The 22,645-nt window shown below is 58.6% G+C and overlaps 1 protein-coding gene across 1 annotated transcript in view; it reads right to left on the bottom strand.

Annotated features, from left to right (window-relative positions):
- The window catches only part of LRP1 (LDL receptor related protein 1), an 84,448-nt gene that overhangs the window by 15,778 nt on the left and 46,025 nt on the right, over positions 1-22,645 (bottom strand). The window contains exons 23-55 of the mRNA XM_024256754.3: positions 21,433-21,678; positions 21,032-21,229; positions 19,905-20,109; positions 19,560-19,724; positions 18,565-18,809; positions 18,147-18,278; positions 17,612-17,839; positions 17,212-17,386; positions 17,027-17,121; positions 16,638-16,787; positions 16,312-16,452; positions 15,829-15,963; positions 13,569-13,700; positions 13,169-13,303; positions 12,864-12,993; positions 12,625-12,751; positions 12,088-12,239; positions 11,873-11,997; positions 11,170-11,547; positions 9,633-9,822; positions 6,070-6,274; positions 5,566-5,758; positions 3,735-3,860; positions 3,402-3,530; positions 3,022-3,141; positions 2,695-2,808; positions 2,204-2,353; positions 2,008-2,130; positions 1,606-1,722; positions 1,308-1,436; positions 927-1,049; positions 704-844; positions 430-620 (exon numbers count right to left, since the gene is read on the bottom strand). Coding sequence (XP_024112522.2) covers positions 430-620; positions 704-844; positions 927-1,049; positions 1,308-1,436; positions 1,606-1,722; positions 2,008-2,130; positions 2,204-2,353; positions 2,695-2,808; positions 3,022-3,141; positions 3,402-3,530; positions 3,735-3,860; positions 5,566-5,758; positions 6,070-6,274; positions 9,633-9,822; positions 11,170-11,547; positions 11,873-11,997; positions 12,088-12,239; positions 12,625-12,751; positions 12,864-12,993; positions 13,169-13,303; positions 13,569-13,700; positions 15,829-15,963; positions 16,312-16,452; positions 16,638-16,787; positions 17,027-17,121; positions 17,212-17,386; positions 17,612-17,839; positions 18,147-18,278; positions 18,565-18,809; positions 19,560-19,724; positions 19,905-20,109; positions 21,032-21,229; positions 21,433-21,678 — 5,345 coding nt within the window. The remainder of the gene's footprint in view (positions 1-429; positions 621-703; positions 845-926; positions 1,050-1,307; positions 1,437-1,605; positions 1,723-2,007; positions 2,131-2,203; positions 2,354-2,694; positions 2,809-3,021; positions 3,142-3,401; positions 3,531-3,734; positions 3,861-5,565; positions 5,759-6,069; positions 6,275-9,632; positions 9,823-11,169; positions 11,548-11,872; positions 11,998-12,087; positions 12,240-12,624; positions 12,752-12,863; positions 12,994-13,168; positions 13,304-13,568; positions 13,701-15,828; positions 15,964-16,311; positions 16,453-16,637; positions 16,788-17,026; positions 17,122-17,211; positions 17,387-17,611; positions 17,840-18,146; positions 18,279-18,564; positions 18,810-19,559; positions 19,725-19,904; positions 20,110-21,031; positions 21,230-21,432; positions 21,679-22,645) is intronic.

Below are 22,645 nucleotides of genomic sequence, written 5' to 3'. Positions count from 1 at the left end.
TGGTCCCCTCACCTCCCTGCTCCTGGCTGTTGCTCAGCTCGGGGCTCAGACTTTGGACTCCTCTCTTCTCCACCTACACTGCTCCCTTGGGAATCATAACCAGGCTCATAGATTCAAATAGCATCTCTATGATGATAACTCCCAGACTTCCCTCTCCAGCCTGGGCTTCTCCTTGAACTCCAGACCCGTGTATCTCTTGCCTACTTGACGCCTCACTCCTTTCTTCCTCTCATACTCCGTATCTCATCTGTCAGCAAATCTGCTGGCTCTCTACCTGCCAGATAGAGGCAGACCCCAACCAAGCAGATTTCTGTCTCATTCACTGCTGTATCCCCACTGTCTAGGGGATGAATGAATGAATGAGGCAGTGGAGAAAGGGGTTCCTGGCACGTCTGGGGTGTGGAAGCTCCTCCCCAGGGCTGGGCATACCTTGAAGCCGATCTTGAGGTCCTCACAGTCCTGGCTGCAACCACTGAGCTTGTGGCTCAGACACTCATTGATGTGGCAGCCACGCTCGTCCGAGCTGTCGCCACAGTCATCCTGGCCGTTGCAGAGCAGTTCCTCAGCCACACAGCGCCCACTGCTGCACAGGAACTGTGACGAGGCATTGCATTTGTGCTCTGCAGAGGGGCGGAGGCGGCAGGTCAGCGGGGTCTCAGGCAGTCTGGGGAGGGGGCAGAGGGGAGCCAGGTCTGGGGCCCACCTGGGCTGGTGCAGTGTGGATTCTTGGGAGCCTCGTCACTCTGGTCGTGGCAGTCATTCTCGCCATCACACTCCCACTGGCGGGAGCTCAGACAGCGCCCATTGGCACAGCGGAACTCACTGGGGCCACAGGTCGGGTACTCTGGGGGAGGAACGGACCTGTGAGGCTGATGCCCTGGCCCGGTGGAGGGCAGGGCCTCCTCCCACCACCGCCGAGGGCTCACCACACTCGGGGGACTCATCAGAGCCATCTGCACAGTCACGGTCGTGGTCACACACGAAGTGCTTGGGGATGCACTGGCGGTTCTGGCACATGAACTCACGGTCGTCGCAAGTGCTGTTGTACACTGTGGACAGAGGTGGACACAGCCCTTCAGCCCTGCCCGGTCAGGGGCTGACCGTCCGCCACTCTGACCTCCTGTGGTTCTCCTGGTAGAGTGGGCAGGGCACTGGATGAGGAGTCTGGACACCTGGGTTACAGCTATGGCTCCGCCCCTAGTGGACCCCGCTGAGGCATTTCCTCTCCTGCACCCCGGCTTCCCCATCTGCAAAGTGAGACTGTGGCCATTTGCTGTCCACCCGCTCCACGCGGCCCTGCCACTCACAGCAACCAGCTGCGATGCTCTCGTCTGCACCATCAGCACAGTCTTTGTCACCGTCACAGAGCCAGCGCTCGGGGACGCACACGTGGGTGCCAGGGCAGGAGAAGGAGGAGGGGCCGCACGTCTTGCCTTCTGTAGGGGGAGAGGGGGCCACCGAGAGACTTAGGAGGGGGTGGATCAGGGCTAGCAGCGGAGGTGATGCTTTGCCGTCATCTGCAGGGGTGTCTGTGTGTGGGGTGGCATTGGGTGGGGTCTGTCCCTCCCTGGGGCACCTCCCCCGGCCCAATCCCAGCTTCCTCACCACAGTGAGCAGCCTCGTCTGAGCCATCCCCACAGTCATCGCTGCCGTCACACAGCCACTGCTTGGAGATGCAGCGATGGTTCTGGCACTCAAACTGGGCCTCTGAGCAGAACTTGTCTGGGGCAGTCAGAAGCCACAGTTAGATGGGGAAGGGCGGGGGGTCACCCACCTGGGGAGGCCGATGCCATGGGAAGGACAGGAGAGATGCCCACAGCACCCCTCTGTGGGGGGGCTCAGCAGCAGCTAGAGGCAGAGTCTCTGAATCTGACCTCAAGAGTTGGGGTGTGGGGCAGGGGGTGAAGGCTCTGGGTGCCCTTTTCCAAGGGGGCATTTGCTGGGGAGGACTAATAAGTGGGGCCCAGCAGGTTCTTGGAGCACTGAGTGGGTGCAGTGGTCACTCACTGCAGTGGGTCTCGTCCTCGCCATGTTCACAGTCATCCTCCTTGTCACACGTCCAGCTCATGGGGATGCAGCGCCCACTAGGGCAGGCGAAGTAATTCAGAGGGCATCTGGGGCGTTTCACACCTGGGGGGTGAGGCAGGTGTGAGGGCCCTGCTCACCTCAGGCCACCACCCACCACACACCTGCCCCTGCCCACCTGGGCAGTCACGCTCATCACTGTAGTCCCCGCAGTCATTGGCGCCATCACACACCCAGCTGGGTGCGTAGCAGAGTGAGGTCCGCTCGCAGGGCTGGAAGAGCACGCCCTTCACACCCAGACGGAAGTAGCTGCTGCAGTCGGTGGCACCTGGTAGGGGCAGGGGTGAGGGTGATACCTGGTTCCCCCTGGATCATCCCTGACTGGGGCAGCTGTCAGCCCTATGGAGCCTTCAGGCTTTTCCAAAAGTTGAATGATGCCCTTCCGGTGGGGCGCTGTCTGCACCATCTGCTCACTGCCCCCTCTCGGAACCCCACGGGAGCCCAAGAACAGGAGCGGGATGGGGACAGGGCCTCAGGGAGATGGAGGCTGTCAGTGGGGATGAGGGAAGGCAGAGAGGAATGTGGGCAGGTGCAGAAGGGCCTGAAGGCAGGAGATGCAGTGAGCGATGGGGAGGAGCCCAGGAGGTGCCAGCAAAGGGCGTCACTCACTGCAGTTCATCTCATCTGAGGCGTCCTCACAATCCACAAACTGGTTGCAGCGGCTGGAGTTCCAGATGCAGGTCCCATCCCGGCAGCGGAACTCGCCAACACCACAGGCTGTCTCTAGAACAGTGCCCGCCCCGTACCATCAGGCCAGAGTTTTCTCTTTGGGGGCCAGGAGGACGCAGGACGGAGCTCCTGGCCCACAGCACCTGCCCTGGCCTGTCACAGAGTGCCTTGAACCAGACACCACGGGGCCCACGGACAAAGCTCGGCCAGGGAGGGGTGGGGCAGGAACTGAGGTACAGATGGGTTACGCCAGTGCGCCTCACTCACTGTTGCAGGGGATCTCGTCAGAGCCATCCCCACAGTCGTCGGCCCCGTTGCACCACAGCATGTTGGACACGCAGCGCCCGTTGCTGCACTGGCGGAAAGTCTTCTTGCAGCGGCGGGAGTCTGCAAATGGAGGAGTAGGCTGCGAGTCAGCCACAGGCACCGGGAAAGGGCTGCCTCCCTGAGACATCATGCACGTGTCCAGCTGGCCGCCCCCAAACCCAAAGGCCCAGTCCAGACTAACGGTGGTTCTGCCCTTCATGAGCTCCCAAAATTCATGGTCAGGAAGCTGGGTCCTGATCCTGCTCCATCCTGAGGGGCCTGGGGGAGGAGGACCTGGGCTCTGGGCCTGGAAGAGGCAGGGGCTGCAGGGGGCTCCTTACTGCAGTAGGATGGCTTCTCATCGGACTTGTCCTTGCAGTGGGGGACGCCGTCGCAGGTCAGGCTGAAGTTGATGCACTCGCCATTGGCACACTCAAACTCATCTTGTGCTCGGCAAGAGGAATTCACCGCTGGGGGGGGAGGTGGAGGGAGCTTTCTGAGCCAGGGCTGTGGGCCCCAGTGCCCACGCCTCCTCCCCCGGGGAGCTGAGGTCATCATCAGCTTCTTCTTGGCAAAAGGCTTTGGGGGGCTGGGCTGGAGCATGTGGGGGATATGGTCACCATCCCTGGTGTGTGCTTGGGTTCCCCGCCAGCCCCTCCCCCCACCTCTCTCACCTCGGCAGGTGAGGTCATCCTGGAGGATTCGGCCCCCTCGGCATGAGCAGTTGACATGGCCCTGGTGAGTGAGCAGACACAGGTCCTGGCAGCCACCGTTGTTGATTCGGCATGGAGAGAGTTCACCTGAGCAGGGACAGGGCGGGCGCAGGGCTGGAGAGTGTTCTCAGCTGTGCATGCACCCAGAGCGTACCCACCCACTCACTGACTTCATGGAGCTCCCAAGCCTCTGCTCAGCCATGGCAGGCACAGCGGCTTGCAGAGGCAGTGGGGAGGGCATGGGGATGGCTGCCGTGGGAGGGCCAGGTGCATGGGGTTTTCGGCGGGTGTGCTGTTGAGGATGTGTGTGCTTTTAGGCAGGGCACCGTGGGCTTTGAGGAGTGTTTCTGGGAGATTCGAGTCTGAGGGCCCTGAGATCATGAGTGCAGTAGCGAGCCCCAGGGCACATGGGAGACGCCTGGGAAAGCTGCAGGTCTGTGGTGGGGGGTGCTGGGGCATGTACTTGTGCCCACTGAGGGCACGTGCACCCAGGCTCTCGGCTGTCTGTGTGGCTCCAAGTGAGGAGAGTGACCAGGGTGGGGGTGGGGGTGCTGAGGGCATGGATGAGCCCTGAGGGGCGGGTGTGACATGAATGTGTGTGTGCAACGTGGAGGAGATGCCAGGCGTGTGCAGAGTCCATCTGTGTGTGTAGATGCCCTGGTGGGAAGGGGTACAGGAGCACTGGGGGTTTTGCAGTTTCAAAGGTGTGTACAGCTGTGTGTGCCTGCGTAATGGAGGCCCAGGGAGAGCAGGACCAGTCAAGTGTGTGTGGGGTGTGGTGTGTGGTGTGTGGGGTGTTTATAGTATGTCTGTGTGAAGTGTGATGTGTGTGTGTATCTGTGTGTGTGTGGTGTGTTTGTGGTACGTGTGCTGTGTGGTGTGTGTGCTGTGTGGTGTGTGTGTGTGATATGTGTTGTGGGTGGTAGGTGTGTGGCATGTGTATGTGTGTCCTATGTGTGGTGTGTATGTGTCATGTGTGGTGTGTGTATGTGGTGTGTGTGTGGTGTGTTGCATGGTGTGGTGTGTGTCTTGTGTGTGCTGCAGTGTGTGTGGTATGTGTGTATGTGGTGTGTGTGTGGTGTGGTGTGTGTGCTGCGTGTGTGGTATAGTATGTGTGTTGTGTGTATGTGTACATGTGTTGTGTGTGTGTGTGTGCATGTGGTGTGTGTTGGTTGTGTGTGTGGTGTACGTGTCCTGTGTGGTGTGTGTGGTGTGTTGTATGGTGTGGTGTGTATCTTGTATGTGCTGCAGTGTGTGTACTATGTGGTGTATGTATTGTGTGTGTGGTGGTGTGTGTATGTGGTACGTGTGGTGTGTGTGGGGGGAATGTGTGTATGTGGTGTGTGTATGTGGTGTGTGTGTGGGGTGTGTATGTAGTATGGTTGTGTGTGGTGTGTGTGGGGGTGTGTGGGGGGTGTGTAGTGTGTGTGGTATGTGTGGTGTGTGTGGTGGTGTGTGTATGTGGTATATGTGTGGTGTGTGTGTGGTGTGTGTGTGTGGTGTGGCGTATGTGGGGTGTGCATGTGATATGTGTGGTGTGTGTATGTGGTGTGTGTGTGGGGTGTGTATGTGTGTATGTGTCGGGGGTGTATGTGTATGTGGTGTGTGGGGGGTGTGTATGGTGTGATGTGTGTGTGTATGTGGTGTGGTGTGTGTAGTGTAGTATGTGTGGGATGTGTGTGTGTGGTATGTGTAGGGTGTGTGTGGTATGTGTGGTGTGTGTGGGGTGTGTATTTGTCTGTCCAAGCACGACAGGCAGGAGGGTGAGGCAGGTGGCGGCAGTCCCACTCACAGCTGTTGGTGTCGTTGGCCACGGCAATGATGCCCATGGGCTGCTGGGGGATGTCCACGCGCAGCAGCTTCATGTTGCTGCCCACATGCTTGTTGGCCCGCTGCACTGCCCGCCGCACCCAGTCGGTCCAGAAAATGTGCTCCCCGTACACAGCCAGCCCGAAGGGGTGGACAGGCTCTGACTTTAGGATCACCTGTGGAGACAGTGCCATCACCGTCACAGCGTCGCTTGGGCCTCTTGCCCAGTCTCCACCGGACCACAGCCCGGCCTGGCCTCTGACAGCTACAGAGTGAGGGCCCGCAGAGGCATCCTGCCATCTCCCTCATCTAGCTGATGAGGAGCAAGCTGGACAGGGTGGGGTGGACCGAGGCTGGGGCCTGGAGGGACTCACCTCCTCCCAGCTGTTCCCACCATGTCTGTGCCTGGACGGTCTCAGTTGACAGCTGACCCTGGCCCTGGCCTCCCCCTCGGCCGCCCGCCAGCTCACCCACCCCGCAGACTCACATAGCGGTGGGAGCCGTCATACTCGCACCGCTCGATCTTGTCCAGGGTGGCATCAGAGAAGTAGAGCTTCTCGGCACGGTGGTCGATGGCCAGGCCGTTGGGCGTGCGGATGTCCTTCTCGATGAGGGTCAGGACATTGGCTCCTGAGAGCGCCGCCCGCATGATGCTGGGATGCTGCTCATTCCAGTTGGTCCAGAACATGAGGCTGGGGGAAGAGGGTCCAGGGATCAGGAGGCAAAGCCTGAGAATCCACCACAGAGGGCACAGGCCAGGACGCGTAGGCACCTGGAACCTGGAGGCCTGCCAGGGCAAAGCCACCCCAGAGCCATAGAGGCCAGCAGTGCCCCGATGCCCAGGAAGGGCCCCACTATTGCACAGACAGTTCACACACGAGGTGGCTGAGCGTGAGGGGATGAGGGCCAAGTGTGAGATATTCACATTGCAGTATCTGGGCAGTGACCGTCTACTTGCTAAGAAGAGAGCCAGTGCAGCCAAGTGAGACAGGCTCTAGGGTTCCAGCCCTGGCTCCACCACCCACCAGCTAGGTGCCCTTAGGCAACTTACTCAACTGCCCCGTGCCTCAGTTTCCTCCTCTATGAGGTGGGGATGGTAGCACCACCTGCCTCGCAGGATGGTTGTGAGAGTGGAAGAAGTTAATCTCCATCTTAAGGACAGATGGCACATGCTATGTGAGTATTTCCCAGGAGTTTATTCTTAACTGCTCTCTTCTGTGCAGGGAGGCTGGCTGTCTTCCAGATCATTCAGGAAGCCCTTGTGTAGCTGAGTGTGGCATGTGTCCCAGGTCCTGGGGTATGTGGGTCCTATCCTCAAGGAGCTCTCAAGAGTCCCCTTCTCCGTACTTTGAGGCCTCTGCATGTTGGGGGTTGGAGCCACCGTTCTGCCTCATAACAGCTCCGACCTTGAATGAGCCTGTTGCCCCTCTGAGACTTGGTTTCCTCTCAGTAAAGGAGGCAGTGGAAACAGCCAGCCCCCAATTATGCCGTGCTCCTTGTGGGGTGGTGCTGAGGCTGGAGGGGGGCTGTGGAAGGCCTCAGGGCCGGTCATGCACTACCCTGGGCGTGACAGAGTGGAGTGGTCCTGGGACCACCGGCATTGGATGGTGAGCCCTGGGCCCTCGGTCCCAGAGCTTGTCACTCAGCTAGGCCCAAGGCGGGGCAGGGGACTCCACATTCTCTTGCTCCTAGGCGATCCTCATGCCCAGTGGAGTCTGAGACCACCAAGCCACACAAAAGCCAGCTCCGTTCTCCAGTTCCCTAACAGGACCTGCCCCCGCCCCCACCCCAGTGCCTCTGGCCCCCTCCCACCTCCGCCCCTCACCATTCTGGCCACAGATCTGTCCTCTAGCCTGTGAACTTGTCTCCTCAGACCTCTCCAGGTCGCACCCTTCTTGCCCACCCCCAGCATCTCCAGCACCCATTGAACTATCCTGCCTTCTTTTGGGCTCACGTAGGAGAATGGTGCTGCTCTGCCCCTCTGGAGACACTGGCTGCCCTGAGCCTCGGCAAGCTCATGAGAAGCTCTGATCTTAACAGCCTCATCCTGGAGGAGAGCAGGGGTTTGCCGTGGCTCTGGAATCGGGATGTAAGTTGGGAGGGAGGCGGCGTGTCCTTCTAGCCTCCATGAGGGAAAATGGGTATCCTGGGGCAGCGGCCGGTCATCTTCCTGGCTTGTCAGGATTGGACTTGGCCTGTCAGTCCCCACCAGGGACTCCCACACCTCAGGTGAAACCACTCACACCTGCAGTGAGAAGTGGTTTTCCTCCCGGTGTCAACAAACTCCTCCATGTGACACAACTGTGGTCTGGGTGAACCTGCTTCCCAGGAATGGGGCAGGAGGGAGAGAGAGGCTTTCCTGGGGTAGGTGCTCAGTGTCCAGGAACATGGCGGACCTTCTAACTAACCTACTGTGAGCTCTACAAGGCCATCAGTGCTCCAGTGCTGATGCGGGGAGGGCTCAGGAGGAGGCTGGGTTGTTGGAGTCTCCACTGGCCCCTGCCCTCTCCACTGGGGTCCACATTGACTCCTTCTGATTCCCCGAAAGTGCCTGCTCCTTGTGGCCAGGGGGAGGGCCCCTCCTGCCGGCTCAGCTCTTTCTCCTGGGCGCTGGGACCATGCTCCCACTCAGCCAGTCCTGCCATCCTCAGACGCTGGCTAACATGCCGTCTCTTCAAGGACACGTTCCCTGACTTCCAGGTGGGGCTAGTCCTCAGCACACAGCCACGAAGCCCTTCATGATGCCCCTCGCGCTCCCCACTGGGTCCTCTGCACCTTCTTTGCCCTCAAAAGCCACTCGCTGAATGAATGATGGAATCCCCTGGGCTCATAAGAAAGGAGCTTGGTGGGCAGCCAGAGGGGCACGTCCTCTGGGACGAGGGCCAGGCAGCCCTGCTGGACCCTCCAGGGAGTCTCCAGACTCATGAGGGACAGGCTCTGAGGCCATCCCCAGACAGGTGAGGCAGCCAAGGGTCATGGAAGGGGGGACTGGACCTTCATCATCAGCTGCAGATGTGCCAGACGACAGAGGCAGGAGGAAACAGAGGGCCCTTGAGCCAGGTTGGACGTGACTGACATTGGGGGACTGGTGGGGGGAATCTGGGTTCGGGACACTCACGTATCTATACAGCTGCTTTGGGTTGTGTTTACTAGTTTCCTAGTAAAGCTTTTGAAAAACATTCCAAGCACTGCTGAATTGGGAAAAAAATGTTGCTAACATGTGGGCCAGGATCCCTAAGGTGAGGGGGTGGCTCACTAGAGGCCCAAACAGCCGGGATGAGGGCTACCCCTGCGGGAGAACAGAGCAGGCTGACTGCGGGTGAACCCTCCAGGGGGAGCACCCACCCCCGGGTGCTTCCTGCCACCTGTCCTGGCTTGTGCTCCTAACTCCTCCGCACCCTGACCTCACTTCCCGGCTGGGCTCGGGCCTGCCTACGCCCCATGGCATGCAGAGGTCCCCCTCTGTCCTCCCTGCCTTGAATTTGCCTTTCTTCAGGCTTTTGCTCAAAGCACTTCACCTGTCCGAGCTGGCCTTCCTTGTCTTTTCCAATTCCAGGCTCTGGGCTGATCTAGTGCCTTCATGACGCCTGTGATCACCCGTATACAGCCCTGTGCCAGTTACCATTAATTCCCACAAGTATGACTTCTCAACCCAGCTAGGTGGCTTGATAGGCTCAGCCTTAGGCTTCTGTACGAAGGGTTCGACAAGCATTCTTTGCCTGAAGCTTTGGATCCCAGAGCTAGAGGCCCTACCCTGTGCCTCCAACATGGTGCTCTGACGAATGAATCAATCACAAAGGCAGAGCGTCCCCCACAGTCCTGATGCTCCCTTTGGTGCAGGCAGCTGGAATCTTAGCCAGCTTGTATCATAGAAGAGGAACCTGAAGCTTAGGAAGCTTTTGCAACTCCCCCCAGATCACACAGCGGGGAAGGGTGGAGCTCAAGTGAGGGCCTGCCTCTCCTGCACCCCCGCCTGGGTCTGCCTTTGGAGTTTCTGCCACCCTGAGTCCCACCTCTCCCTGCTACCCCCGTCCCCAGGCAGCAGCTCACTTCTGGCACTCGTCCAAAACGAAGGCCCGTGGGTGGTCATCTCCAGACATAGTGATGACGGTCTCACGCTCGAAGGCCCCTGGGCGGGTCTGGTCCACTGTGTGGCGCGTGATGGTGGATGTCGTGTAGCTTGTCCAATAGAGAGTGTCCCAGCCACGGTGATAGGCCAGGCCTTCCACGGAGCCCACGTCTGTGAAGAGACAGGAGCAGCCATTGGTCAGGAGGGGGCCAGAGGGCAGCCTGCACAGGAGCCGTGAGGGACAGCCTGGGGCACGTGCTCTCCTGGCTGGAAGGTGAAGTGTGGGGTATGGGAGTGCATGAGGTGCAGCAGAGAGGGCTCGGGGGCACCAGGGTCTGACTCAGTGCCCCCAACCTCTGCTGTCCTCACCCAAATGACCTGTGGTCACCTCTCAACCCTCTCCCACTCAGGGCGATCGGGCTTTCTGGTGTGTTTGCACTTTCCTGGAGCTGCAGTTCTGCTGAGCTGAGTGCAATGTAGATTTCAGTAAATCAAATCCTACTTGGGCTGTACTGGGGAGCCCCCTACTTAAAAAGACCCTGAGCTGGATTATTTTATAAAGCAGACATCTTAAACTCAGGTTAAAGAACCAAGGCACAGTGAGAGACACAGCTGAACAGCAGTGTAAGAGAAAAGACTCGAGTGTTAGTGGCTACAAGCGATGGTGGCTGTCAAAAGGCCATGCTGTGGTATGGTCTGCAGACAGCCGGAGGGGAGGGGACATCCCTTCCAGGGGACTGGGGATTGATCTGCCAGTCTCTCCTGATCAAGCTGCGAGCATGGAGTACCGAGTTTAGCTTCGGATGCTACATTTTTAGACAGACATGCAGGCTGGACTACGTGCAGCAGAAAATGTCCCAGAAAGGCTGAAAGGACAGGTCTGTATACGTAGCACCTAGTTCGGTGCCTGGCAGGTCTTTATGGACCAGCTGAATGAATAAATGAGCAAATGAATGAGTCAAGGGACCTGGTGGTAACCAGGCTGAAGAAGAGAAAATGTAGCGGGATGCAGTTTTCAAAGAGCTGAAAGGCTGTCCTATGATGACAGCCCTGACACCGTAACTGCTCTTTCCAGAGCACACACTCCGTCCCCAGCATCACTGAGCTAAGCCTTCATGCGCAGCAGCTCGAGGAATCCTGTCTCAGATGAGACACTCATCCATGCAGATGAGAAGGCTCAGGCTTGGCAAGAGCAGGAAACTGACCCAAGTTACTGAAAGCCCAAGTGACTGGAGCTCAGCCCCATGTCTGCAGCCTGGGTTTGTGAGCGTTGGGCTCCACAGAGACCTCTCGCTTGTTCTGTGCAGCCCTGAAGGCAGAACTAGGACCAGTGGCAGGAGGAAGACGGGGGCCAACGCTGACTCCAAATCAGGAGTCATGTAACTGTGGAGGTGCAGTGGGATTCGGCTGAGTTGCAGCTGCTAGGATTCAGACCCAGTGCCTGGCTGGGGTCTGAGAGTCTGTGCTGCTCCCTGCCCCATGTCCCACTTCCTGGGAAGACTTAGGGTCTGGGCTCACTCTCCACAATGGTGATCCTCCTGGAGCCATCGTCGTTGATCTGTTGGATGTTCCCAAAGTGGATGTCGCTGAAGAAGATGCGATTGGGGGTGCCTGGAGAGGTGCCTGCCCGGTAGTCAAAGGCCAGGGCGATGACGTTCTTCATGTGCTCAGGGTCCTCGAAGGGCTGCACAGGCGCATTGAGGTTGCGTTCATCCGACAGGTGGATGCTCTTGAGAATGGTGCGCTCTGAGTAGAGCAGGTAGCCGGCGTACTCGCGGCATGATGCTCCGTCTTCAGCCAGCATCCCGTGGGCACAGGCGCAGGCCCGCTGCCCACGGCCCCGGTACAGGCACAGCTGCTGGCAACCGCCATTGGCCACCGCGCACACGTTGGTGCCTGGGGGAGGGGAGGGTACAGAGGGCAGGGCCTGCCTTGGGAAAGGCTCGCTGGTGCCTTTGTCATCCAAGCTTTGGCGAAAGCTCTGCCCTCTGCCTCAGTATCCCCAGCTTGGATGACCCTCCAGGGCCCAGAGCTCAATGCCCAGATCTGTCCCAGAGCACCTCAGCCTTTCCTCCCCATCCCTAGGTCTCTCCGGCCATCGGAAGGTGCCCCATGGGTCTAACTTGTCTCCCAGCCCTCTCACACTGGGTTCCCTGGGGAGCACTCTCCCAGGCCAGAGTCCCCCTCACCTCTCCACCCCAGCCCAGAGCCCCAGCCTCACCTTTCTGCCGGTCCCGGTTGAAGACTTTGATGTCTTTAAGCTGGACGCCGATGCCGGTTCGCAGGGGCACAGAGTCCGTGGCGTTGTCTTTGCTCCCTCGCTTGATGGAGCCGTTGGCATGAGTCCTGAGGGAAGGACAGGGCACAAGCAGGGCGTCAGTGGAGTCAGGAGGGAAGGAAGAGATTGGCTGAGGAGGCCAGGACAGAAGCCCTCACCTGTCACTCCAGTAGATGAAATCCTCAAACACAGACACTGAAAACATGTCCATGTTATTGCTGGACAGAACCACCTCACGGTTCTCACCCGTCTCCAGGTCGATCCGTTCAATCTTGTCTGTCCGTGCATCGCACCAGTACAGCTTCCCATCCTACAGGCCAGAGGCACCCACCTCACCTCCAGGGCTGAGCTCGCTGCCAGCCCCATGTCTGGGGCAGCAGGGAGTGCATGGGCCAGAGTGGGGCCCTCAGTTCAGCCTCCCCTACTCACTCCTGCCTCCTGCATACACTCCCACCCTCTGCCCTGCTGATAAGGCGACCTCCAGGCATCTCTCCACTACCCCACTCCCCACTTCTGAGCGACCCCTGCCCATCATCTCTGTGGTAGCAGGAGTCCTACTCTGGGTGAAGGTCTGGGCCGGGAGATCCCGTGACTTCCCCTGGGCTCCATGTCCTCCCAGAATGGGCTCATCACAAGGAACAGGGGCCTGGGTCAGGGGTCTACCATCAGCTCCAGGGCCAAGTTGGCGTGCGAACCTGGTAGTCCACTGAGATGCCGTTGGGCCAGCTGATGCTGACGTTGACCAGCACCACACGCTCCGTGCCATCTAGCCGAGACCGCTCAATACGCGGATACTGACCCCACTCAGTCCAGAACAAGTACCTGTGGGGTGGGGGTGGAAGTGGGGGGTCAGTCCCCAGACCCTGGAGGAGACAGGGCCTCATCAGCATGGGCCATGGGCAGAATGACAAGGCCAGTCTGTCCAGCTCCTCACCCTTTCTCCGGGTGGACGGTGATGGCCCGGGGCTTGTCTAGACCCTGGGAGATCACCACGTAGCGGAAGGAGCCATTGAGCCGGGCGACCTCGATGACATCAAAGCCCTGGTCCGTCCAGTAGATGTTGCCTAAGGAGGGAGTTGGTGGGGCTCAGGGAGGTTGGGTGAGGACAGGTGGACCTGGTGTCTCCGAGCCCCCAGGCACCCCTGCAGCTCCTCTTCCTGCTCCCACCAACTCCTCTTCCCACTACGTTCCCCAGTCCTCTGCCACACCTCAAGCCCCACAAACCCGCTCACTGCTCACCTGCGATCCAGTCCACTGCAATGCCCTCCACACGGCCAATGCCATTGGTCACCACGTCTTCACGCCACGTCTGGTCCCGCTTGGCCCGGCTGATCGTGCTCAGGCCCATGTCCACCCAGTAGATGGTGTCATTTTCTGGAGGTGGAGGAGGTGACATGGGGATGCCCAATAAGGCAGGGATAAGGCAAGGGGTCAAAATCTCACAAGGCTCAGGACAGAGGTGAGAGAGTGCCGGAGGGGCCAGGTGCTTGGAAGGGGAGGTGGAGTCGGGGTGGCAGCTGTAGCAAGGGCCCTACCTCGGGCCAATTCAGGCAGCCTCTCACTGGACCCTCAGGGCACACCACACCACCCCTAAATCTCCTACGCCACGCCCAACTCCCTCCGCCACCAAATGGCTCACCAGCATGGAAGTCGATGCCAACAGCCAGCGAGGTCCCCGACACTGGGACCAGGGCATCTGACTTGTCATTGGGATCCAGGGGAATTCCCCTGATTCCCTCATGCACAGAGTACAGGAGAAAGGAACCTACGCCTGAAAGACAAGGAAACTTAAGGCATGGGTATCGCCAACACTCTCTTAAGCTTGGTTCCTGTCACCCTCCAACTGTTCTCTGCTTCTCCTTTGATATCATCCCCCCCGCCCCCCCCCCCCATCATCCCTATCCTCCACCCAGCACAAACACCCTAGCCTGAGGCCAGAGCATGGGCCCGGAGGAAGCGCACCTGGCTGGTAGCTCTGGGGAACCACCTGCAGGACCCCTAGCTACCATGAGAGGGCAGCAGAGACTCGGATTTCTCACCCTCCACCACCGGGTGCTCTGCCGGCCTCCACCCAGCATAACCCAACCCTGCACCCCTGCAAGTCCCTTAGGGAAAGTCTGGGAGTTCAGACCAGACAATCAGGACTAGGTGACTCCAAAATCTAGACTTCCAGTTTGGTGCTCAGCCTGATCCTAGTTTCCTCTTTGTCCTCCCTCTGTCTGGTCTATGCCACACCCTCTCTCCAACATCTAAAACTCAAGCCCCTAAGGTCACTCCTAAGCCAGTCTCATTCCCAGTTATCCCATTTCTTTTTCTTTTCGTTTTTTTGTTTTTGTTTTTGTTTTTTTGTTTGTTTGGGTTTTTTTGAGACGGAATTTCACTCTTGTTCCCCAGGCTGGAGTGCAATGACACAATCTCGGCTCACCGCAACCTCCGCGTCCCAGGTTCAAGTGATTCTCCTGCCTCAGCCTTCCGAGTAGCTGGGATTACAGGCATGCACCACCACGCCCGGCTAATTTTGTATTTTTAGTAGAGACATGGTTTCTCTATGTTGGTCAGGCTGGTCTTGAAACCCGGCCTCAAGGTAATCCGCCCACTTTGGCCTCCCAAAGTGCTGGGATTACAGGCGTGAGCCACGCACCTGGCTCTTTTTTTTTTTTTTTTTTTTTTTTCAATTGAGATGGAGTCTTGATCTGTCGCCCAGGCTGGAGTTCAGTGGCACAATATTGGCCCACTGCAACCCTCGAACCTTCCTGGTTCAAGCAATTCTCCTGCCTAGGTCTTCTGAGTAGCTGGGATTACAGGTGCCCACCACCACGCCCAGCTAATTTTTGTGGTTTTAGTAGAGATGGAGTTTTGCCATGTTGGCCAGGCTAGTCTCAAACTCCAGACCTCAAGTGATCGGCCGGCCTCGGCCTCCCAAAGTGCTGGGATTACAGGTGTGAACCACCACGCCTGGCCCAGTTTTCCCATGTCTTGAGGCACCACTACCCATGCACCTCAGAATCCTCCCTTGCCTTTATCCCTTTGATACAGCACATCCCAAAGTGAATCCCCAAATGGGCCCTGGTTGCTCAGACTCAGTGAAAAAAAGAATGAATGGTCAAGTGAGTTTTGGAAAACCCCAAACACTTGAAAAATTCTTGGCACACATAAACATATTCAAGGCTCTGAGAAGTTCTGCAGCACAAAACACTTTTAAACTTTGTTCAACTCAGAGTTTCTTTTGGTAAAATCTACCCACATCAAAGAGGGAGGCTCCTAGGAATGCACTTTTGGGAAATGCTGTCCCCTGGCAAGCTCATAAATCAGTTAGCAGGTTCTTGTGAAATGCGTCTGAGTTTCATTACTTTTCTTCAACCCTTGCTGAGCCCAGCCCAGGCCCATCATCTCACACTCCGATTACTCCTAATGGCCACCTAACTGGTTTAACCGCCTCTGTTTCTTCCCCACCACCAATGCGGCCAGGTTGATCTTCCCCAAACATCACTTTCCAGGCACTCCTGGCTGAGAACACAGGAGCCCCGCCTAGCTCACAGCCTTATCTCCAGGACTTCCCCACACTTTGCCCACCACTCTTGGCTGGGGCTCCTGCACACACTTTGCCTTGTGTATAGTTCCCTCTCCTTTGAACCATGCATCCAAATCCTACTAGTCCTAGAAAACCCAGCTCAGAGCATGCCTCTTCCATGCAGCCGCCCCGATCTGCCTGCTGACATCTATTTTTCCAAAATCCTACTGGAGGCACTGGAGAGTCATAGCCACTTCATAGTCCAGTGTCCCCTACACGATGAATGTAGTCTTGTCCCCAAGGTAAGAAGAGGAAGATGGGGCTGTAGGGTAGGAGGAGTCAGGGTTGGGGAGCTGGGACAAGGCTGGGAGGAAAGCCAGGCACTGACCCTCGCAGGCCTGCTGGCCACTCCGGAGGCTATAGCCGGCTGTGCACATGCAGGAGCGGGTCGTCTCTGACGTGGGCAGGCAGAGCTGGGAGCAGTCACCGTTGTTGACACTGCAGGGGTTGGTGCCCTTATGGTCTGGGGGCAGGTGAGAGGCAGAGGGAAAGGGTTAGGTGGCCCTCCTTGGGACCTCAGGGTCAGGCTTGGGCAGCTCAGAAACAGGATGGTCACTGACTACCCTGGACCTAACGGGGGTCACCACCCTACCCGGCTCTCAGGTTTTCTGTCCTCCTGGGCCCCTGGCCTTGTGAACAGGGCTGCTGGGAGCCTATAAGGCGCCTTTGTGGTAAGGAAACAAGGAGCCCCTTTGGGTGGTAGGTGCAGCCTAACCCACTTACTCCCTTGCCCCATGGCCCTGCAGCCTGCAGCTCTGGAGCCTCCCCTGTTGCCCCTGAGCCCCCAGCGGCCGCCTGGCCTCGCACCTACCCAGCTGGATGCTCTCGTCATAGACCTTCATGTGCATCACCAGGGTGGTGCTGTTCCGAAGGACCACGGAGCCCGAGCCGTCAGCCTTGCTGCATGTGCCCATCTTCTCCGACACCTGATCTGCCCACCACAGCTTGTCCCCTGGGGCAGCAGGAGGGGATGAGACCCTTGGGAAGGCCCCACACCCAGCTCTCCTGAAGGGCCCATCGGCCCTAAGTCATCAGGCCCGCCCCACATGGTGAGAGACTGCCCCAAGCCAGCCCGTTTTCCAGTAGGTCTGGCCTGGCCTGCTCTGAGTCATCTCTGCTTTGCCCAGCAGCCCTCACCCATGATGGCCAGGGCGGTGGCCTTGCCCAGCTGGCTCCGCATGGCATCGATGACCTCCAGCCCACTCCCATCCAGGTTGCAGCGGTTGATGGTATGGTTCCCGGAGCTGATCCAGTAGAGTTTGCTTTCAGGGAAGTCAATAGCCAGGCCTGGAAAAGAGGGAGTCACTGCCGGGGAGTCTGGCCCAGGGCTGGGGATCCAGGGATAGGAGCAGAGGGTGTGTGTGAGAGTGTGTGGTTGTGCGTGGCGGGAGGTGAGGGGGCAAGTGGTGAGAACAGGCACTAAGCTGGGGCTCTGGGGAGGCTGAGGGGCAACTGAGGGACCCTGCAAACACCTGCTGGTCAAGGAATTAGGGAAGGGCTGTGGGGCTGGGCAGGGAAGCTCGTACCCACGGGGCCCTTCTGGCCACTGAAGAGCAGGGTGCGATTGCTGCCATCCATGTTGGCCATGCTGATGTTGTCACCATCGGTCCAGTAGAGCTTTCTGGGGGGAGGGTGCCAAGAGGGAAGAGTCAGGGTCCTCTTCTTTCCAGCCCCACACCCCATGCTCCCCGGCCCTGGGCCCTAGACTGACCCACGCAGAGGGTGGACGACAAGGCCATGGGGCTGCTCCAGGCCCTGCACCACTGCGTTCTTGAAGGAGCCATCCAGCCGGGCCACATTGATCTGCTTCTTATTGGTGTCATAGCTTGTCCAGAACAGGTTTCGGGAGACCCAGTCCACAGCCAGCCCGTGGGCATTTGGCAAGTCTGGGGACACAAGCAGGGAGTCAGTTGTTGAGTGTCTGCAGGGCAGTGGGTCAGGAGGGGAGCCAGTGTGCTTTCTGGAGAAAAGCGATCAGGAAACCAGGCTGGAGCACTGAGGGGGAACAGGACTGGGAGAAGGACCACTCGGACCAAGTAGATCAGGGTTGGGAGCAAGGGGCGGGTGGGGGTGCCCATGTCCACTGGTGGGCATCCAGGACCAGGAAGAACCTGCAGAGACGACTGTTTCCACGCCTGTGCCGTTGATGAAGGCCCGCTTGATGGCCTGTGTCCGCACGTCAGACCAGTACACACGCTGCTCGCGGGCATCGTAGTCTAGCACTGTGACATTGTCGATGTCAGGCACCGTGAAGGAGATGATGTAGTTGTAGTAGGGAGCATCCAGGTCCACACCTCGGATCTCCATCTGACGTGCGTACAGTAGGAACTTCTTAAACTCTGTGGGGCACGGGCTGGTCACTGAAGGCAGTCCCTGCCTCTGTGCTTCCCACCCACCTGGTTTCAGGCCCTGCCTTCTTCTGGATTCGTCTGTTTGCTACTGGCCCTTGGCTCCATGGACATACCCCGCTGGGTGCAGCCTCCCTGGCAGACCTGCAGCCCCTTCTCACAGTGGCTGTCTCTGGAGCCTCTCCTATCGGGACCCTCCCGACTGGGACTCTGCCTTTGCTGACAACCGGTATCCTGGGGCCTGGGGCCTTCCCTCCAGCCTCAGTTGCTCACTGGCTCTGGAGGGAGGGGCTCCTACCATAGCAGGTGGTGTTATCCTTGTGGAGCTTCATGAGGTGGGGGCAGGCGCAGGACACGGTCCGGTTGTAGTTGATGAGACACAGGTGGGAGCAGGGGCCCCGGCCCCCATTGGCCTCACAGGGATTGGGAGCTGGGGGCAGGGTGGGGAAGAGAAGAAACCAGAGCATCCTGTGACTTGCTGCTCCCTACATGGACCACCCCTTCCTCGCCCACTCTCCTCCCCCTGTTCCAGCAGCTGCTACTGCTAGACCCTCTTCTGCTGCTAGACGGTGCCTCTGTCAACAGCTGGCCCACCCCTGCCATCCCAGCACAGACTTGCTCCTGTTCTCACTGCCCTCTCCTCTCCTAAGAGCTTCTACAGCTTCTAAAGAGGCTGCTGGCTCCCTTCCGGCTGCTCGAGGCCCCGAGCCCCTTACCCATGGGCTGGCGGGAGGGGTGGTACACCTGCAGGTCAAAGGGCTGGGTGTTGGTCCTCTGTACCACGGTGACATTGTGGCCGGTCCACTTGTTGGCCTTAGCCAGTGTGTTTGTTCGCCAGTCAGTCCAGTAGACCTCCCCACCATACAGCGTCACTGCAAACGGGTGCGACAGGAACTCGTGTCCCCGAAGCACCTCCATGTGGCCAGAGCCGTCGTAACGGGCTGAGTAAATGGCATCTGACCTGAGAGCACGACGGAGCAGAATGAGGATGCCAGCCGGGATCTCAGCCCTCAGAGCTCTGCCCAGACGCCCACCCTCTGGGCCCTGGCCACAGCCCTCCCAATGAGGAGCATGGGACCGTTCCCTCCCCTGAGCCCTGCTGGCCAGAGCAGACAGACAGAAGGACCAAGGTGTGAGAACCGAACAGGTCCAGGTTTCACCTCTCAGGCCCCGATTCCCAAGCCCCAAGGGAATCCTTCGGTCACTTCTTCCCAGGGCTGCTGTCGGCACTCAGGGCTTTGATGAAAGTCAGAAAAAGGCACCCTCAGCGTGAACCCCGGGGGGCGGAGCCTGCAGTGAGCCGAGATCGCGCCACTGCACTCCAGCGACAGAGCGAGACTCGGTCTCAAAAAAAAAAAAAGAAAAAGGCACCCTCCCTGGGCAGACCAATTAGAAAGAAGTTTCCCCTCCCTCTGGGCAGACACAGCCCCAGCAGAGGGAACAGAGTGGAGAGGACAGGTGAGTGGAGAGGATGGTACAGTGTGAATAACCACAGCTGACGGCCCTGCTTCCGCCTCCTCTACCTGCCCCCTCCCCTCGGCCCCGGCCTCCCCACGCCCCTCCATCCTCCTCCTCCTGTGCCCAGTCTTTTGTCACCGTTCCTAGTTCTAGATCCCTTGATCCTTCTCACCACCCTCATCACCACAGGTCCCTCCCCACCCTGTCCTGGTGCCACAGACTTGGGCCTCCCCAGGGCACAGAGGGCGCTGACCTGGCATCAATCCAAAGGATGCGCTTCTCCAGGTAGTCCACGGTGAGCCCGTTGGGCCAGCCCCCAGAGCCGGTCTCCCGGTGCACGGTGCGGCGCCCGGCCCCACTCATGGAGGCTGCCTCAATGCGGGGCAGGCTGGCATCCCAGTCTGTCCAAAACAGGATCCTGGGGAGTGGGGAGGGGTCAGGAGGGCTAAAGTCGGGGCCCTCAGGGAGGGACTGTGGTGGGATCATAGGTAGAGGGTGGGAGGAGGCAATGGCACTGAGGAGTAAGGTGTCCCTGGCCAGGCTGAATGGGACTTCAGGGGGGCCATGGGGCCAGGAGAGGGCTGGATAGGATCCTCACCCATCCCGGGGATCCAGTGCGATTGCCCTTGGGTGCTCAATGTCACCGGCCAGCAGGGTGGTCCGGAGGGTCCCATCCAGCTTGGCCACCTCGATCTGGTCCAGGTTACTTTCCACCCAGTAGATGTTGCCTGCAATCCAGTCTACAGCCAGGCCCTCAGGTGTGGCCAGGCCATACTGAATCACCACCTCGAAACTAGTCAGGGCTGGAGAAGAGAGGGCAGTGAAAGGTTAGCGTCTCCTGGGGAGCTGTCATGAATGTGTGAAATCCTGGGAGCCCTCGATGACCCACCCTCAACCCTGGCACCTCTGCCAAAGTTTCTGATGTGCCCATATTCAAGAGTAGGACTCCTATTGTCTCCCTAACTTTTTTTTTTTTGAGACAGGGTCTTCTGTCACCAAGGCTGGATGCAGTGGCATGTTCATGGCTCACAGCAGCCTCAACTGCTTGAGCTCGAGTGACTGCCATAAAGATTTTTCCATGCTAATACATTATGTGTGTGCCTCATTGTTTTAGAGACTGTTGCACAGTGTGAATATCATCACAGTTTACTTAGCCTCCCCTTGTTGATGGACATTTGTAATGGTTTCAAGTTTTCCTTATTACAAACAATACAAACTTCTCTAGTAAAATGTGCCTCTTCCAAGTCTTTGCTCAGATGTCACCTTCTCAGGGGACCTTCCTTGACCACACAACTGAAAACAGCCTGTTTTGATCACTGCTGCATGCCCACTGCCCAGTGTGTACAGTGGGCACTCACTATTGTGTGTGACTGAAGGAAGTCTGGGGTGCACCACGCTGCCTGGGACAGAAGGCAGCGTTCAGGTACGCCACTCCTAAGTGGCTTTTTTCTTTCAAGCCTGCAATTCTACATCTGGGGAGCAGAGCTCCAGGCCATTCAAAGGTAAGGCTGATCATTTTGTTAATTATCAGGCTGGCAGTTCTGCTGACGATAATTACGGGGCGTCAGGCATGGAGACCCACAGCAAAATCTAACCCAATTAACAGAAGTGTGGGGGATGGGGGAGCCAAGCCTCTGCTTTGGAGCCACTGGAATGGGACCTGTGGCCCCTAGCACCTAAGTGCTCCGCCTGCGTGCATCCCGCCTGGCAGCAATCGGTGGTCACCTCCGTTGTCCAGCAGCTTCCCGCGGTAGATCTTGTCCTCCACCACGTCGGTCCAGTAGAGGGCGCTCTGGCTGAGGTGGAAGTCCAGGGCGATGGTGTTGCGCAGGCCGGGCACCAGGACGCTGTAGTCTCCTTTGTGAAGATCGATGCGCCGGATCTCATGGCGGTTGGAGAAGATGATGAACGGCTTGAAGGGGTCTGGGATGGGAGGGATGTGACGGGGTCAGCAAGGGGCTAGCTGCCTGTGTGCCACCCGTCCTGGCGCAGGCAGGTCTCTGCTGGTCCGGGCACTGGGGGCTAGGGTGGAAAACTCAGCCTTTGGCACCTGGCCACCAAGCCCAACCCACTGCAGCTCAGAGGCCTGCCTCGGCCTGCCCCACCACACCTCACTGTTGTCTCACCCAGGCTGCGGCAGCTCTCGCCGTCAGGCTCCAGGACCCAGCCCTCATAGCAGGAGCACTTCACGCTGAACTTGTTCTGGTCGCACTTTTGGCTGCATTTGAGATGCTTGGCACAGTAGCTCTGGATCTGGCAGGTGTGGTTGTCGGGCCCCAGCTCCATGCCCAGAGGGCAGGAACACACAATGCCTTCGCCAGGTGCCACTGAGCAGTTGTGGCTGCAGCCACCGTTATTCAGAGAGCACTGGTCTAGGGGAGGGGCAGGCATGGAACAGACCCAGGGTCAGAAGCTGAGAGGAGGCAAGACCACGGGCCTGCTGGGCCCCAAGGCCTGGGCAGCCTGGACCAAGTCCTTGTGCCCTGCCCACGGCCCCATTCGTCTCCATTCCTGCTGAGCTTCAGCCCAGGACTTCCTGGGCTCCCTCAGGACCAGAGTTGGGACCCTTGCACCCACCAGCTGGCACCATACCTCCCCTTCCCACAGGGAGCACCCCTCAATATCTCTGTCCGGTCTCTATATGTCCCCGCCTTCTTGGGCCCAGGGTGGGGGCCCCAGCTTTTTGCCTCTCTGGGAGGGACCCTGGGAGGTCCTTAGGTCCAGTCCCCTTGTGCTAATCTCTCCTGATTTGGAGGGGTTTGGGGTGAGGTGCGGCAGGGCCTATACCACCCTTGGTCCTCTGGCACACCCTGGAAACTGCCAGTCTGACCGATGGCCTGTCAGCAGTTCTCCCAGCCAGTCCCTGTGGCCTTATCTTCCACTCCTCCCTTCCAAGGAACTGGGGGCTCTACCTGGCTAAGAGGACCAGATAAAGCTGCTCTGCTCCTCATCCCCAAGTCACACCACATGGTCCTCCCTGACTCCCCGACTCCCCCAACCTCATTTCTTTTGGTCTTGAATGGGCAAACTCCTCCCCTTGCCTTTTTGTTTGTTTGTTTGTTTGTTTGGGACAGGGTCTCGCTCTGTCGCCCAGGCTGGAGTGCAGTGGCAGGATGTTAGCTCACTGCAACCTCCGCCTCCCAGGTTCAAGCAATTCTCCTGCCTCTGCCTCCCAAGTAGCTGGGACTGCACACATGTCTGGCTAATTTTTGTATTTTTAGTAGAGACAGGGTTTCGCCATGTTGGCCAGGCTGGTCTCAAATTCCTGAGCTCAAGTGATCTGCCCGCCTCAGCCTCCCAAAGTGCTGGAATGACAGGCGTGAGCCACCGCGCCTGCCC

This window comes from Pongo abelii, chromosome 10 (genome assembly GCF_028885655.2).
Source record: "Pongo abelii isolate AG06213 chromosome 10, NHGRI_mPonAbe1-v2.0_pri, whole genome shotgun sequence".
In the NCBI taxonomy this organism is placed as follows: domain Eukaryota; kingdom Metazoa; phylum Chordata; class Mammalia; order Primates; family Hominidae; genus Pongo; species Pongo abelii.
Note: the sequence above shows the minus strand (reverse complement) of the source record. Positions and strands in the feature narration are given on the sequence as shown.